The sequence below is a fragment of the Struthio camelus genome, chromosome 2, assembly GCF_040807025.1.
Source record: "Struthio camelus isolate bStrCam1 chromosome 2, bStrCam1.hap1, whole genome shotgun sequence".
NCBI classification, from domain to species: domain Eukaryota; kingdom Metazoa; phylum Chordata; class Aves; order Struthioniformes; family Struthionidae; genus Struthio; species Struthio camelus.
The window spans coordinates 158,731,473-158,749,096 of NC_090943.1; the positions used below are offsets into that span (position 1 = coordinate 158,731,473).

General features: G+C 43.2%; 1 protein-coding gene across 2 annotated transcripts in view; it reads left to right on the forward strand.

The window, feature by feature from the left end:
• DEPTOR (DEP domain containing MTOR interacting protein) overlaps positions 1-17,624 on the forward strand; it is a 78,515-nt gene that overhangs the window by 46,662 nt on the left and 14,229 nt on the right. For both annotated transcript variants that reach the window (XM_068933180.1, XM_068933181.1), the window contains 4 exons: positions 5,425-5,610; positions 6,219-6,353; positions 9,811-9,881; positions 10,596-10,700. In XM_068933180.1, coding sequence (XP_068789281.1) covers positions 5,425-5,610; positions 6,219-6,353; positions 9,811-9,881; positions 10,596-10,700 — 497 coding nt within the window. The remainder of the gene's footprint in view (positions 1-5,424; positions 5,611-6,218; positions 6,354-9,810; positions 9,882-10,595; positions 10,701-17,624) is intronic.

Consider the following 17,624-nt stretch of genomic DNA (forward strand, 5'->3'; position numbering starts at 1 on the left):
AAAGGAGGATGTAGGGGACGGGCACAAACAGTTCTCACCTTATGTTTTTAGTGTGGTGCAATTGTAACTGTTACTCTGAACCCGAGACGTACAAAAGGAGAAGTAAAGACAGCAAGGCAGTGACTGGAACACGTGTAGTTCTCGTATCCACATTTTAGGCAGGACAGAGAAACTCTGAAGACAGTTCAAGGAGGGCTAAAAGGTGAATCAGAGCGTAAGGACTTTACTCGCTCGGCTGCTCCAAGCCGTGTTTGGGAGTTGGCCTCGTCGCTTCACAGATCGCTTTACGCAGATTTCTGACGAGGTTTTTTTGTAACTTTCTGACAAAGGTGTAATGAAGCCCAGGGATTAGAAGCTAAAGTTAAACCAAGTCAGCCTTGGGTTACATCTTTATAGCCTAGCGGGGAAAGTAACTGCGTGCTTGAACGGCTTGTAAGGGGAAGAGTTGAGTGGTCATTACAGGTTCCTTTAAAGTAAGATTAAACTCCAGCTTTGTAAGATTAAAAGATAAATCTCTAACTCTGTTTCTAGAGGAATTCTGTGGCCGGGGTAAGGGAGAGTTTCAGCTGGTGAGTTGTTGCTGTACCTCCAGAGCCTGACAGCAAATTAAGATTCATGCTTTTCAGCAGCTTTTTTTTTTTTTTTTTGGAAGTCACCAGTCAGCATACATTTTCTTGGCTGTCTTTGGTACAGTTTCCTTTGGTTTCATAAGGTGCACATCGTAACATGAACGTTGTTGCCACATGAGCATCAGTAAATTTAACTGGAACAGAAACCCGACAAAGTCACCCCACCTCGCTTTTTATGTCGTCTTCATTCTGCACAAAAAACTCGTCCTGAGGTCCTGAGACTCGTCAGCGGCAGCCTGACACCTTAAGGCAAACTGAAAGGGGTGCCAGTTTGCTTTTCTGTGCTGTATTATGAAGTGCATTGAGCTAGTTCGGGTGTAGCTGAGCCAATCCCTGCCTGGAGGCAGCATCCTCCGCTGCAGGGCCACGTATCTGGGGCGAGAGCCTTGTCGGCCACCGCAGGTTTATCTGCTGCTGCCTGTGAGTCAACACCCCACGCTGGCTCCGGGAACAACCTCTAAATTACCTTTAAAGAAATCCCTGAGAGCAAGTCTGCACACTGCTCTGGGCATCCTCCAGTCAGCATCGACGTTTTTTCACTCTCGCTTTTCTCGGCTGATTTCAGTGAGACGCTGCCCGTTAAACGCGGTGAGCCGAGCACCCGTGCCTACTCCAGCACCGCTCCCTTGGCCTTTACCGAGCGCAACAAAAACAAACTTGGTGCCTGCTCAGTGTCTTACGTTCACATGCTTGGGATTTATTGCAGCTGATTTCCTCAGGGACGAGAGCATGCATAGATAGCTCCTGCTGCTTAATTTTGACGCTCAGCCATTTCATCTGAGGAGCGCTGCAGAGAACAACTTGCATTGCTCTCTGCCTCCCCTCCTTCAGCCTGCTGCTTCTGATCTGCGACCTGGGAATCCCTTTTTTGCACAACATTGCAGACAGATAAAGTCAGCCTGAGGCAGAGTCCCAACACGGACATGTCAGCCCAAATGATGAGTATGTCAGAACGTTGATGATTCACAAAAACCTGCCGTGTGGGGCAGACTTAACATTTTTGGTGAGATATTTAATGATACACGTACAAGGAGACAGTTTGAGCTAAATACTCCTGTTTAACTTTGGGCTTTGAACCTTTGTTTTTTGAGCCTTAAAAGTATGTGCGCATAACTTTTTAGCCAAGGAATACGCATAAAGTTACATGGTGCTATGAATAACTTATTTGCTCAAGCTGAGGAAGCAAGCTGTTGTTCTAATATTCTGACGTGAAGTGTGAGCTGTCAGTAGAAAATGGGAATTATGCTGTGAAAATCAATGAGCGCTCAAAATTCTGTACTAACACTACTTGACACAGCATTTTGCTTATAAACTACTTTTTGTGTTTCTGCGCAAGGCTTGATGATAAAGTAAGATAGAGTCATTGTGTCAATAACATACAAACTTGCTGTAACATGCTGATTATTTTAATTTCTTAAGACTGCCAGAGCACTTCAGGTAATTACAGAAAAAGAACAAAATAGTTTTACTCAAGAAGAACTGTAGTGCCATAATATGTAAATTGAATTGGAAAGAATATTGCTATTTCTAATAATGCAAGCATTTGGTAACAGAAATTCTGTTTCCAAGTGAGTATATGTGGGAGCCTCTTTCGTTTAAGGTTTGAATTATGAAGTCCAGTAGTGTTTTGAGTAAGTAGAGCTTGTCTTTTTAAGTTTTAGGGAACCCTCTAGGATGTCATTATAACGAAAGGGAGTTTTCTGTATTTGCATCAGGTTATTCTAATGTTGTGGTAATATATTACTACAATACTTTTAGTTATTGTGTCAGCAGTCTGAAAATGAGCCTGCTAGCCGAGAACATCTCCGTATTAACCTTGCCTCTGACAGCAAATCCTTTTGTGGATATAGGCAAGAAGCCAAATCTCTCTTCTGTTTCCTTTCTTCAAAAACAGTGGTTGTTACTAAGTGTTGTTTAATAACCTTGTAAGCTCTATGTGCCCAAAAGGATGAGCACAGCAGCACTGTACGCCTGCAATGATCACTGCCAAGTAATGAACTGCTTGCAGTACTGACTTTTGACTTACCAAAGCCATTTGGCTCATGGAGGATGCATGCAGCTGATTTGAGGAATCAACAGTTTCAGCATGGAAATGAAGCAGAGTAAAGCCAAGTGGCACTGGCACTTTTAAAGCAGTTAAACAGAGCCAGGTGACCTAGGCAGCAGGGTGGAAGAAGTTTGTTGATTAGACGGCACTTGAAACATTGCAATTTGGCTGACTGGCATGACCTTTCTGCTTCATTTGGAAGAGGTGGTGTTTCTAAAAGGGGAGTAAAACCACCATTGCAAAGCACCATGCAAATGCCGTACTGTCTTGCAAGCTGCAGGACTCTGGAGCAGACAGTCTACAGGTGCACTCAGTTCAGAAAACTGCTGTGTCCTGATTACTCTTTATGTCCCAAAAACTAAAAGTCCATTTATATAGACAGTGTCCCTTGTCTGGCAGTGGCCCAGGCAAGCAGGAGCGTGTGCTTAGGGAAGGGTATGAACAGGGCAAGCTTGTCTTCATATGTCCCCAGACTACCTCAACAGCTTCCAACAATTTGTGCCTCAGGGACTCTCTGAGGTAGGAATAGCATCTTCCATGTCCATGAGGGAATTTCCCTCCATGAATTTGTCCATTTACTTTTTAAATTGCTAGCAAAATCCTGCAGTAGGGAGTCCTTTATCTTAATTACCCAACATTTTTGTTTGTTTTGAATTATTCTGGCTAGTTTCATTTGATGTCCCAGAGTTCCTGAATTTATCATCTCTAAGTTATTTCTGATTATGCAAACCCTGTCTTACAGCCCATGCCTCTTTTACCACCTGAAGAATCCCAGTCTGCTTAGTAGTTGATCACAGGCAAGCCATTTCGTATTTCTGATCATCCACGTTACTCTTCTCTGACCCTTCTGCAGCTTGCTACACTTCCAGAGATGGAGAGATCAAAAGTCCCCACAGTAGTTCAGAGCACTGAGCTGACGCATGTAAAAAGTAATGTCATTTGCATCTACAACTACACTCTGCTGCCTGGGTCACCTGTTTCACAGGAAGGTGGATGGCTTTTTCCCCCGAAGTCTCCAGCAGGCTACTTTTGGAGACAGGCTTCTTTGTGAGAGGGATTTATGCTCTGACCTCAATGGCAGTTTCTATGTCCTTATGGAGGGCTGGACTCTGAGGATCACAGCTAGGACTGGGGTCTTGTTTATTGTCTGGCTCGTGATAACTTACTTTCCTTCCCTGCCATGAATATTCTCTGAGACAACAAGCTGCTGCAGAACATGACCAGTTTTTCCCACTTTGAGGTTGTTCCTTCAGCTGCCAAGCATCAAATGACACACTGGAGGTGCATGTCTAAATACAGCCTTTTTTGCAAAGCTCTCAAATATATAATGTACTTATGTGAGGGCTGACGGTAAGAATTCTGAGTCGGATGGCGAGAATGAAGAAGGGATGAATGTGAGAAAGGGAGAGTGTGCTGAGAGGCGCCAAGGAAGGGAGGGCCGGCTGGAGCCAGGGCCTGGGCTCTGCCACTTTTGGGCCCCATCTGCTGGGCACAGCCTAGAGCAAGAGAGAAGTTCAGTGTCTGCAGTAGTGGGCTGAGGCCAAATGACTGGAGCATGTACTCCAAGCTAAGGCTTGGGCGACCTCTGTGCACACATCTATGGCATCTATGCTGTCATTTGTATTTTACGTGCGGGTATGTATAGCCCACCAGTTCTTATGATGCAGTACTGGAAGAAATGCAATTTCTAGATAGATAAATCCAGAATCTAGATTCTTCATGGAAGAGATCAACTGTGGGAATTTCTTCTGTGGGACGTGATCAGAAGAGCTAAGTAAAGAGAAAATGCAGGCAAAACATTGCCGCAATTGCAGCAATTTAAGATGCTGCAGTGCTAATGGAGGAAGCGTTCCAGATGGCTTTCCTGGGATCGAGCCCTGGAGGAGCCAGAGTGCCTTTGGGACCTGGCATAGAGCTCAGTCCAACTGCTGCATTGTCATTGGTATTCAGAGGCAGCATCAGTGATGGTGAACAGATAGACGTTACGGTGATGCTGCAGTCTCCGGATACCGTTAATGCTCTTGCTCTGACACTAGCAACCTGGGATTTGCTTTCAGTGTCAAAACAGGTTGGAATTAAGACTTCTCTTTGCTATATACAAAGTGATTTTTGGCTGTGTGCCTGTTCCCAAACCTTGCGTATCAGTACAAAGGAGAGGAAGTGGAATGCAGGAAGTGTCTGGGACACGGTGTCTGCAGTGATTAAGACAGAGGAAACACACAGGTCTCAATTTTCTGCTGTCCCATAGCTCTGAATGGGGTAGTCAGTAGCGCTCCCAGGTTCTCAGGGCTTGCCCTAGGATGATGCATTTACAAAATGGTGCAGAGAGATGAGTCTGATCTGTAGTGACCGGAAGCACCAACTGTCATACAGCAGGAGCATGCAAGGAGATGGACCATTCTGTAACCTGTCACAGAAAAATAAGGGATTTCTAGCTCCCCTTGGCAAAAACAAGTGCTGTGTCATTAATCACACGGAAATCCAAGGTATTGTAAAAGGTTCCTCTCGGCAACGGCCACTGAAGTTCTTAACGTTGTTATCGAAGCCGAGAAGCGCGTACCTATACTGACGCTGTCCACGTGATGCTGACAGCCTTCCTCCTTTTTCTAAATCTAGAGAGGGGAGCGGAGAGCTCTGAGACTTGGTTTCTTATAGGAAGAAGTGCAGTGCATGCTTTGCAGATATGTATTCCCTGATTTCAGTCCTACCAGGCACAGAGTTTCTATCCATTTCTTCTTCCGTTTCCAGTGTCCAACAAACACCATTTTATGGACAGCAACTTGCTCTACCAATGCAGAATGAATTTCCGGCGGCGGCGACGATTAATGGAGCTACTCACAGAGAAATCTCGCTTGATGCTGGAAAGCCATGACAGCCCGTTTTGCCTACGCAAGCAGAACCATGACAACAGAAAACACACCAGTTTTCTCTCAGGTGGCTCCTCAGCTATATTCATGTCTGTAGAGTGACTCCATGGGATGTTCAGTGTTTACCTGCAGGAAGCAGCACAGAGTATCATGTATCTTACCTAGTTTGTAGGGGTTTCCCAGCCAGCTGACTTGTCTAATCACCAGCTATCTGTGGTGTTTCTGCTCGTGCATCAATAGCATTTTGGTTGTGTGGTTTCCCCCAAACAAAAATGGATGTCCATAAACAAACAGAACCAGATAAAATCCCCCCACGCCCCAAGTAATTTGTCATATACTCAATATTGTGCTTTGGAGAAGAGTCAATGTGAGGGGAGGGGTTCTGCAGTGTTTACAGTATGGCAGTGTCTAGCAAGAAATGGAAGACTAAAGGGGAAGGGAACGGAACGAAAAATGGAAAAATTTATTTCCATATATTGAAATGTCTCCTAGAAGATACCATAATGAATGCAGCTGAGTCATCGGGTGAGCTGCAGTATTAGCATTGCCGTACAGAGACTCTTCTAAGTACCAATGAAAGCATGGGTTATTGTTGCTATTTTAAAGAAACCAGGGAAATGTGGTTAATCATTAATACTAGTTCCCTTTCTCTCTGTCTTTTCTGTCTGCCTGCAGTGAGTCCCACCAAGGAGATAAAGATCGTGTCGGCAGTGAGGAGGAGCAGCATGAGTAGCTGTGGCAGCAGTGGGTACTTCAGCAGTAGCCCAACGCTCAGCAGCAGCCCCCCAGTACTGTGCAACCCCAAATCCGGTAAGCAGCAGCCATCGCTGGCGAGGCACAGGAGACAGGACGCAGACCTCTGTTTGGGGAGAAGGTGATGTGAAGGATTCCTAACATTGCATCTAAGTTTATCTTTTCAAGAATATATTAAAAATTCACGGAGTCATGGGTTTTTAAGGCCAGAGGGGACTATTACGATCATCTAGCCGGATGTCTTGCCAAATACAAACCAGAGGCTCGCCTCCAATAATCTCTGCATCAAGCCCATAATTGCGGTTTGAGCTGGAATTTATCTCTTAGGACGACATGCAGTCAGAGACCCAGATTTGCCTGTTCATTGCCAAGCACTGAACAGATTCAAATCTCCTCTTGGAGACATTCCTTCAGTCTAAGTCACAGGAGAATTTAACTATCCAGTGGCCACTTGAGTTACTAAGAAATAACACAACACAGAAAACGGCAGCACCTAAAAAAAAGAGGAAGCATTGTTTGAGCCTGTCAGAAACAATTTTAACATTTTAGTTTGTTTAGGTTTTAAAGCAGTCTGTAAGGAAGGTAAAAGCAGTGTTGAAGCTTATTTTCCTTTTGAAAAAGATTTCCTTTCCACACCGGAAGGTTAAACACACCCATTCTTCCACAGTTTAGTTAAAATTGTTTCTGACTGTACATCTGTGAAGGGGAAAACAGACTAGGAAAAATATTGTTTCAGCTACTGTATTTCCCTCAGAAACAGCCCTGAATTTCAAAGCCAATTCAATACTGCTCTTTGTGGTCCTAATTTTTTTCATATTTAATATCAACTTACCAATTCTCTTCTGGATTTAGGGGCACAGAGAATTGATTGACAAGCGGTGATTTATGGGATTATTGTGTATTTGGAGGTGGGGGACATCTATGCCATGTGTGAGACACAAAGAAAGACTTCTTTGCCCTGCCTTAGCCCCGAGAGGGGAACGGGAATGCAGTGGCATTGTATGGGGCGCCTGCAGTGCTGCTGTGCTACAGAGAGAGGCTCGGTGCTGGTGCTGGGCAGTAGCAGGGACAAGGTCAGGCACTTGGCTTTCAAAAGGATGCTGGCATGTAAAGCAATGACTAGAGATTAGTGCAGAATGACTGTCAGTAGCAGAGATGCAGCCATTGGTACACGTCCTTTCTTCCTGCTGTCAGCACATATCCTTCCCTCTCAGCTTTGATGGGAATTCAGTAGGAGGGTCGAAATTAGGATCACTTAAAGGCCTTAGTGTGACCGCATGACTAGACGCCGTAACTCCAGACACCGGACTTGCTGTCCAGCCGGGGGGAACGCTCTCTGTCCTGTTGGACGCTGCACGCTCTGAGCAAGCTGCTGGTCTGCGTTCAGCTCTGCGTTCTGCCGTTGAGCCTGCCCCTGTTTGCAGAATGCCGCAATGTCATGTTTTGGAAGGATACCTCTCAGGTATTCTTCCTCTCAGGTATTCTCTCTATCTGATAGAGTTCGTGTGGTGAGCACTTTGGCCTCAGTACTTCATTAATTGTACATCATTAATTGGAATTAATTGTACCCTGGAAAAGTTTCCGAGACAGATAAAAGAGCATTTAGGTGCTGCCCATAAATGTCGGTGTTATCTTAAGTATGCCTACTATTCCATTCATTTATGGTTCTGATTATGTATGGAGCGTCACCCATGAATAGTGAGAACAGGTTTATTTTAATGCAGCTGGTTACACAGCACTGGATGAGAAAGAATAGGCTGATGTTGCCCTTGCATAAAATATTTCTCTTTTTTAACAAATGCTTCCTTAGGACTAGTTTTCAAACTGTGAACAGCTTTAACAGGCTCATGTTTTAAAGAAGACATCAGTGGACTTATAAACAGGCTTATTTTTAAGAATTAAACAATTACCAGAGAGCAGGGTACAGATCCACACATCATCTTGTACGGGTCAACATAAAGCTCTCCGAAGCAAACGTTCTGGGAGAACTCCGAACCTTCTGCTGGAGCATAAAGTATTTTTCAGTAAAGAGTTTCCTGATATCTGAAACCAGAACATGGAGGTGTACTGTACGCGAATAAACACAAGATGGGGAGATACTGTCCGATGAGTTCTGTTGCACGCAGACAGGTCCTGCCTTGACCAGTCTTGCAGAAAAACGAACAACAGCAACAACAAATTCTGAAGGTATAACGAAGGGAGGCTTGCAAGCGAGTCCTGTGTGGATGACTTACCTGTTTCTGATTTGTTAAATGAGTATAATCATTCAGGTTTTTAAGATGAACAGGCGTGCTCTGTGAAGTGTAACTCTGGCTTAATGACAGCTTGTCAAAATCCATGGGAAAGAAAAAAATATGTTGCTTTGTATTCTAGATTTCTCCCTACTCCTATGAATGTTTACAAGAAATTCACAACCGTCTTTTAGAATATCATCTGTGAGAAATTTTATCTTCCACCTGTGACTTAAAAGTCATCATCAAAAGACATCATCAAAAGTATTTACCGCTTAAAAAAAAAAACTTATAATTTTAAAGGTGAAGCAGGCAAATACAGTAACATGTATCTATCTGTGGCCCTGCATTTTGTGAAAGCATTTACAGACAGATTAAAAAAATGGATGCAGAACAGTATCAGTTTGATTTGGCAGAACTTTACAGTTACTTAGCTCAGGGGAAAATTACTGTGCGGCACAGCAAGGCAATGGGGAATCACCTGCAGAAAATGGTATTTCCTTTGATGTAAAATCACAGTCCGCTCTACATGAACTGGACTGTGGCTGGATGAGATGGGGTTAAATGCCTTTGCCTACCGTTGCAGAAGTCTCTTTGCAGGGATAATTCCCGAATCCAGCCACAGGAACGTTGCGTGGCAGTTGTGCCACCTTCTTCCAAGGGCCCGGAAAACGCACTCCCCTCCCATCCCCAAGCAAAGCTCACATCAACGTTGGTGGAAAAAATATCTGGTTTCTGAAATGGCACAGAGTTGCTTCTCAGGTTGGGAAAAGGAAGGAAGGTTACCGAGTTTTTAAATTGTTACAGTCTGCAGTTTTCTTGTATGTAACATAACCTTTGGGCTTACGACAGAATTTTCTTGTTGCTTATTTCTGCGATTCAAAACGGATTGAGCTAGAATAGCAGGTAGCACTGAATATGCCCGGGGTGAGCCTGTAAGGAAAGCCGCTTCATGCCCGGACGGTCACTTGCTTCAACACTGGCCACAGAAACAGCCTTTTCTCCCGTTTGGGATGGTGATCAGTGAATCCTGATTGCAGGCATCAGCGTCTGTTGCCTAGATGCCTGGGTTTCTTAAAGACCTGAGCGTGGGTACTCAGTGTTACCCGGCAGTCTTTTTCTTGGCTCTGTTGCTACTTCTAAGCAGTCTGCAAGAACTGAAAGAGCGTATATGAAGCAAGACCAAAAAGACATTGTATCCTAGCATCCCATTTTAGAGCAGTTTATTATGAAAAACTCCAGAGGAATGCTTATACTGAATATTCATCTGTGTATCCTTACAGTATTAAAGAGACCAGTGACTGCTGATGAGCTCCTGATGCCTGGAGCCCCATACGTAAGAAAAACTTTCACGGTACGTTTCCAGTATTTCTCTTTATTTTCTGTGTGTCATGTGAGTTGCGTAAGATAGTCCAAACAGACATTTTCTGATGGGATAGCTAGAGCTTATTTGCATTTTCGAAGGCCTGTACTTTAACATCTCTGAGTCCGTTATCTGTACTCCCACCCATTTAGGGTCTGATTCTTCACTTGTTTATCCTGTCATTATACCAGTGTAGTACTGCTGAGTTAAATGGAACGTAAAATTGCATAAATCTAACGATACTTGTATTATACAAACTTACTTGAGCTTTGTGCTTTTGATGATATTTGCACTGTAGGAGTGGATTGTTTATCTACTCAAACTCAAGTTTTCTATGTATGTTTACTCTTTCTAGTCTATGATGAGACAGAAATTTTGATTCATATTCAGTCTGAACAGAAGCCTTCCTGAAAGCACTTAAAGCATTGTTTTTACAGCCTCACAGATCAATGAAAAGAAGTTTGTCAAAAGCCAAAAGCCTTTCTTTACCAAAGAAAAGAAATCATTTTGTTGGTGTCTTCCTCCCTAAGTGGTGCAACAGCCTGGACGGAGGCTTTGATAAAAACACTGATCTTCACACAACTTCACTTACTGTGCGGCGAGGCATGTTAACTTAAACGTGTTAAAATTACGTCTTGAACCATGTAGATGTTTCCCCCCCTTGAATTTTGTGGAGATGGTCACGTCCCTCTTTTCTCTTTCGAGATTGTTGGCGATGCCGTTGGCTGGGGCTTCGTGGTGCGGGGCAGCAAGCCCTGCCACATCCAGGCCGTGGACCCCAGCGGGCCTGCAGCCGCAGCGGGAATGAAGGTAGGGCCTGGGGACACGGCAGCTCGCGGGGGTGCTCGTGTCGCTTGACGACTCTCTTGGGCTGATTATATACCGGGCAGTGAGATATGCGCTTGTGCTTGTTGGTGTCAAACGTCTTTCCCTCTGTTGCAGGCATTTCTAAGCAGCGAATTTGTCACCTTTTATTCTCCTCTTGTTTTTTTCCTTTTGCCCTTGAGCTTCTTTAAATCCCTTTTTCAGGTGAACCTCATCTGTTCTTCCGAATTGCTTTCTTGATCTTTCCTTTTGTTTTTTTGTGGGTTTTTTTTGTTATTTTTCATCTCTTTCGAGCTCACAATTTCTAACCTCCTTCCTCTGTGTTTTGAAATTTGTTTGGTCATTGGTCTACAGCTTCTGTAGTTTGTATGTGAAGAGACAAAATCAGGCATGCCTGTTTCGGACTGTAGCTAGCATAACCTGCTCACTCTAAGGTGGTTAGGGTTCAAGACGTAGGTTTTGGAAAGAGGAACATATGCCACTTTTGTATTTCATAAAGAGTTAAAATACTTCTATACATGATTTAAGAATGAATAAATAAAAATTCCCTCTGAAGGTTTTTGTACTGCCAGTGCAGAGCCCTTTGACTCACCTGCTGCTCTGGATCAGGTCCTGCCTATATCTGCCAATTAATTCCCCTCCTGGAGAGTGAGGAAGCATTATGCCAAGCGTGGATAAAAGTGAGAGCAGGTCCGGTGCTGGTGACCAGGGTCACCTGCAGCCAGCTCACACGCATGTCCACGGGGGCCGGGCTGGGATGCTGAGCCGGGTCAGGACTGGCGTCTTGCAGCATCTTGTAGCTCCAGGCCTGGGTTACAGCCACACGGTCCCGAGCTGGCCTTGAGCACAGGCAGCCAAACCCTTCAGAGGGCGACGGAGGCTGCAGAGCCTGCTCGTTCCCACCAGGTCTTGATGTGCCGCCTGCCGGAAAATGACTTTATTCCTTAGGAAACTGGAATTTTACATGCATGTTATACAATATGTATACATAATTTTATGATTTTGTATATGAAGAGTATCATTTCCAAGCAGTATTTCTCCCTAAAATTTGAAGGTCTTAATTTAATAATAGCGAATGTGTTCATGTCTGTATTCTGAATCCTGAGCTTGGGAGTTTAGTACTTTGCAGCATCTTTTACTCTCTGAATATAGCAGCTAGCAATAAAGTAGATCTATTCTGAAACTTGACTTGTAAAAATAGCACTGTGTTGTCATATGCGTAATCTTAGAGATTTCACTTCTGAACTCAGCAGCTTAGAGCTAAGACTGTGGGGTTTTGCTTTGTTTTTAACTTTCAGTTTCATGCTGACAGCCCTGCAGTAGTATACTAGGAGGTTTGAGTTCCTCTGCGTTCCTTCATACTTCACCTCTGAAACAGGTTTTAGATACCAAATTATGTTCTTAGGTTTTCCGTTTGTGCTCTTAATGCACTCATGTAGCCTAGTGCGATTACACAAATTTACCTGAGCCATTCATGACATAAGAGTGTAGAAGACTCCACGGTCCTGAAGGAAGTAAACAGTATTTTAGCTACTAAAACTGGGGTGTATCGCTTTGAATTTGCGCGAAGGACAGAGCTGATTATTTGCAAAGGTGCTATCTTTACATAAAATCCCTTTTCAGAGCAGAACTGCACGTAAAATATTATGGCTACGTATATTAGAGAAGTTCCTATGTATACACCAAAACTGGTGTTCCATTTTCAGAAATGCTGATCGTCTTTAGCCTCTAGTGAAAATCTGTCAGTTTCCTTCAAAAATACAGTTTTTTTGTTGAGGGGTTCCCATGGCAATAGGTATGTAAATTGTCATGCAGTATGTGAAATTTTTTGAAAACCTGTGTCACTTAATCCATCTGTTTACAGAACTTTTCAATCTGGCCAATTTAAAGGAATTGTATGACACACTTTACAGTGACAGCCGGTCAAAAATTAAACTTCCTCTATGTAAAAGCTGTGAGAAGGCTATTTTGAAAATAGGATATTAGGCCTAGCAGCTTCTGGTGGAAAGAGAGGCCTGGACTGGTGTAAGAGGCTTTTGTCTGCCAGTGTTGCCCTGAGTACTACACCAAAGAAACTCTAACAAGGAAAGTTGGCTATGATGAAAAGGGCAAGAATTTGAAGAAGAGCCAACGCTTGGCGCTGCAGTTTGTAGAAAACGTCTTGGCAGTAGCAGTTGGGTTTTTCCTCCTAGGGGGTTGTATCTAGTGTAATCGTTTTGGGGAGTGTCTTTGTAAAGCTTGTGATTTTGCACTTCTCTCTGTTGGAGAGCGTTATATACCTGTCTTTGCATTGTGCCCGACAAATTGTTTGAGAGGACTACTGCCTACAATTTCATTTTAGGACTTCACTTTGTGCACTTAAAACTCTATTGTATATTATATAAAGGAGTAAATGTTATAGGATCAATCTACCTGAAGGGCTTTGTGCTGTCCTGCTTTGCGTTTGAGCTTGGCTGGGTTCCTAGCCTGCTCCAAAGCTCTGCGAATTGAGGTTCTCCGTAGAAATTTCAATGAGGCTCACATTGCTGAATAGCTGACCACACACGGCGGTTGCATGGTCAGCACGCCATGCTGTGTCGCTGGGATGCACCAGTCTGCATAACACGCAAATCTTTGGCATGGCAGTGCTTGCCATCTCATTATACATAACATCCTCTCCTGGGAGAATTTTAAGGCAGTTTAATTCTGAGAAAATATGTACTAGTATAGTCTGCTGAGGTAGCGTGAAGAGGGTAATACGCTTGGAAGTTTAAGTCTTGATACCTCTTCTGGGCCTGTTAAGTACGATCACCGTTTACAGTTTGAGGTTTCACATTTGAAGCTGAACAAATAATTTAATAAATATATTGTCAGTTAGCTTTATTAAAGTATTTTTAGACCTGGTTTGTTGGAGTGCAGTTGCCTGCGACAGTGTTGCGAGTAGCATAATTGCTATGAGCACATTAACAAGCAGAAGCTGGAGGCAACGCAAGGGGTTTGTATGAAAGGAGCCAGCGTTGCAATACATACTTCTAAGTTATTTGTAGCTCTGTTTGCTATGTGCTGTTGTCAGCAAACTAAGACTGGAAGACAGAAGCAGTAGAGCTTTGAAGTTCCCAGCTTGCTTTAATATTCAGGATTGGCTGTCTGCAAAATTCAGGTGTCTGCCGATGACACCACTGAATATTGCCAGTTGGCAGAAAAACTCTTTTTATCCCTTCAGTGGTTTATTCTGCAAATTGATTTCTGTTTTTAAGGTACAGGTATTTTTTGAACAATTGCACAAATGGGCTTAATACTAGAGATTTAAATTACTATTACACATTGCTCTTGTTTTTCAGTGTGGTATCGCCACAACAGCGCATGAGAAACCTAGCAGATCTAGCTTAGTGTGAGGCCTGTGAGAAAGACAAATTAATCACTAAATGTCTGCTCTTGCCTTTGGTTGCGGAAGTCTTTGGAGAACGTTAAAGAACATCTGACTCCTTAGGTCGGTCGTCAGCAACTTAATATTTATCACTATTACACCTAAGGTCTTTCTGTCGGAAAAATTGTCAACAGTCGCTCCACCTTTTCTATCTGACTCTAGCTCCTCTTCGTTTCAATTGGCAGGAGGGACTTTTGGGACTATATAGTCACTGGTACCAGCCTCTTCTGATTTGAACACAGTTTGGGGCTTACGGCTTGCAGTTAGCGTCACCACAGCGCGGTTCTGCTCTCCTTGTGATCGTCTTTACAAGGCGGCGGAGCGAGGAGGTCAGTCTCATAAATTTTCTCTCTGTGCCATGACCTCTTACATTCACAGATGACTATTTGAGGTCGGGGTTCTCAGATGATTTCAGCAGCAGAGTAAGAGCCAGATCCTGAGTGTAATTGAGTAGCCACTGTTTTGTGGAAAATATTGCTGTCAGCCTCCCTCCAGGTCATCAAGCCCAGTTTCCCTGCAATCAGAGGAAAACAGGACTAATACTCTGAGTATTAGTCCTCAGAGTCCAAATACTGCCACAGTCACAAAATACTACAAGCTCGCAACGTAAAGGACTAAAAGCTACACATTATACAGTGCCAAATGGGGGTTGAAAAATGAGCAAAGCATGTGAGGAATTGCCAATGTCTTAGATTCCTGCAACAGCAAGAAATTTGAACTGTAAAATTCTCAGGACGTTGAACGTAGCCCAAGCTGCAGAGAAGCACAAAACCCACTCCATGGTCCTGGCCAAGCAGACCTCAGAGAAAATTCCTTCCTTGCCCCAAACCTGGTGACTGCTTAACTGTTTGACAAGCAAGATGAACCAGCCTAAAAAGCCTGAAATATTTTTATTCCCCCAGGAACAAATATTTCATTTCTGGCCATGGCCCATCTCCAGTGTTTTACAGAATAGTGGGAAAAATAGAGGAGGTTGGGAATCACAAAGGAGAAAATTCTTCCTGACTCCTGAAGGCAACTAGCAGGAGGTTGAAGACTGGGATTTAAATTGTATAAATATGGCACAACAAACAAGCCTCCCTTTAAACTTCTCAATTAAACTTAGGGAAGGAGAACTATCCTATGTTTGGTGCTGGGCTTCTAACCCTTTAGGATACAAAATACCTCTTGGGAGATGACTTCAGTGCTCACTGAAGGTATCCAAAGGGTGCTGTCATTGTCTCATGCGACTGAGCTTTAAATGCGAAGATGAAGTAGATTTGACTAAATATTTATACTGTGCAATAGCATATGGTGTTGCTGAAGCAGATGCAGTTGAGTCTTAGAATTCTTATCTTACACCAACATGTTACTGATTGTAGAAAAGCATAAATTACATGAGTTGCCATCTGTTTTCAATTACGGCATGAAAACACTGAGGCAGGTTGATATTTTCCTTTGGTAGTGTTATCAGCTAGCTGCTGAATTTGATAATTACATTAGAGTGAATTCAGAATGAATGTATTTAGTAATGTGAACATTCAAAAAAGAGTTGCTGACTAACTGCTTTCCTAGCTTGTCCATAAATAGAGAAGCAGCTGAGCTAAATGTGCATAGAACTGTGTGTGATGAACGTCACTGCTGTGGTGCTTGAATAGAAGTGTATGCATAAATTTCAAATAAGTCTCCTCAAGTCAGTGGCCCAGCTCTTACTAGTATTTAACTTGTAAAGCTCTGTTCTCCTCCATGGAGATGAGGGAGGTATATTCAAACACCTAACTGTGACTTTAGAGAAATCTAACTTCAGGGACACAGATTTGATGTTTTATCATAAAATCTGTTCGTGTTTTGCAAAGATAAAGAAAATTCAAACAAGCTGTAGCTCCAGCTTTTGCTTTGTACAGCTCTAACCAGAACCTCAGATTTTATATGCTAATTTCCATCACAGAGATTTGAAGGAGCGAGCAGGCGAGATTACCCGTGAGTCTTGAACATCTTGTGAGTCTTGTTCAAGAAGAGCAGTCTATCACATTAGGAAATGTTAAGAACAGAGCAAGTACATACTGGTCAACACTTTGGATGCTATTTTTTAAATTTACTCTTTAGCAGAATTTTTTTCCGAAAGACTCTAAAGAAAAATGTAGTCAGGCAGCTGTGGTAGTCAGGAGCATGATGATTCAACATAAGTTGGAAGAGATCAAATATTTGTGAAGGTGAAAATACTCAACTGTGCAATCGACATGAAAAATGGATCGGTGGCTGGTTGTCCTTGATGGCTGTTTAGCAGCATGTATAGCAGTCACCGTACTTTCCTGATCCATGCATGATTCTGTGCCTGGGCTTTCTTACTCTGTGCCTGCCTTCTCCTTCTGGCCCATGGTCATCATTTGCTGAAGGAATTAGCTGGTGTACTGCTTGTAATTGCCCCAGAGTTTCCATTTCCAGTGTGTGTGTTTCGTTAACGTAAGTTAACAGTTCTCAGTATTTTTAGACTTTCCTCTTTTCAATAATTTCCCAAATTTTCCAGGTCTGTCCCAAAGCCCTGGTACTGTGACTATACTAGGATTATTGTCTTGCTAAGTTATGGTAGTAACATAGTTCTTCTGCACTTTGAGCACTGTTTTGTTCATGGAAACATTATCCTCACCTACCATGGATGTAATGTCGGACTCAAGAAGTCTAATTGAGCTATTGTGCATTTTGGAAGCCGCTTGCACAGAGCGAATGCCTTCAAGTACCACTAATTACAGTTAATTACCGGGCAGAGCCTTTCAGGAAGAGCAAAATCTTTTTAAAAATGAGTACTGGGCAACAGGCTGCATCTCACACATTTCCTCTTGTCTGAGAGGTTTGTAAATTCAGTCCTCTCACCAAGCTCGTGGCTTCTCTTAATGAGGGAAAAAGTGATCTCGGGAGCTGCGTTCTGTGTCACTGCCAGAACTTTGTCTGCTTGCCAAAAGGAGATGAGGTTTGGCAAATCTTTCTTTGGCTTTCACTGCAGAGAACTACGAGTGCCACAAGAGAGTCCTTAGACCTTGATTATCCTTTGCATTAACACACTGTCTTTAGGTTACTTTAAATCAAGAAATGTTTCCTTAACAGCCCGCCTTTTTTCTTATCATTGGGAATCCCAGTCCAGCAGCTGATGAGTCGTTAATCAGTCTCTCCTCTACCCCTTCACCGTACCAGCTCCTCAGTCTGTTTTATTCCTCTTCCGTGTTGGAAGCTGTACGATGTTTGACCTCTCTGAGCAGCAGGAGACTTCTTGCAAGTCACTGTACCCTGTCCTGTTGTTGAACCTGCCCCATGGTGGCTGCATGGAAGATACAATTAGGAAATTTGGATTCTCTTCCTTACTCCGTCACAAACCCTCTGTACAAATAGACTAACCATTTCCGTACCTGGATGCAGCGATATTCTTCTAAAGTAAAGATGGAAAATGCCAAGCAGATCTGAAATTATAGAAATAAGTTTGATGTGTAGATCTATTTTGGTACCAGTACAAATGAAAAAAACCTCCAGGT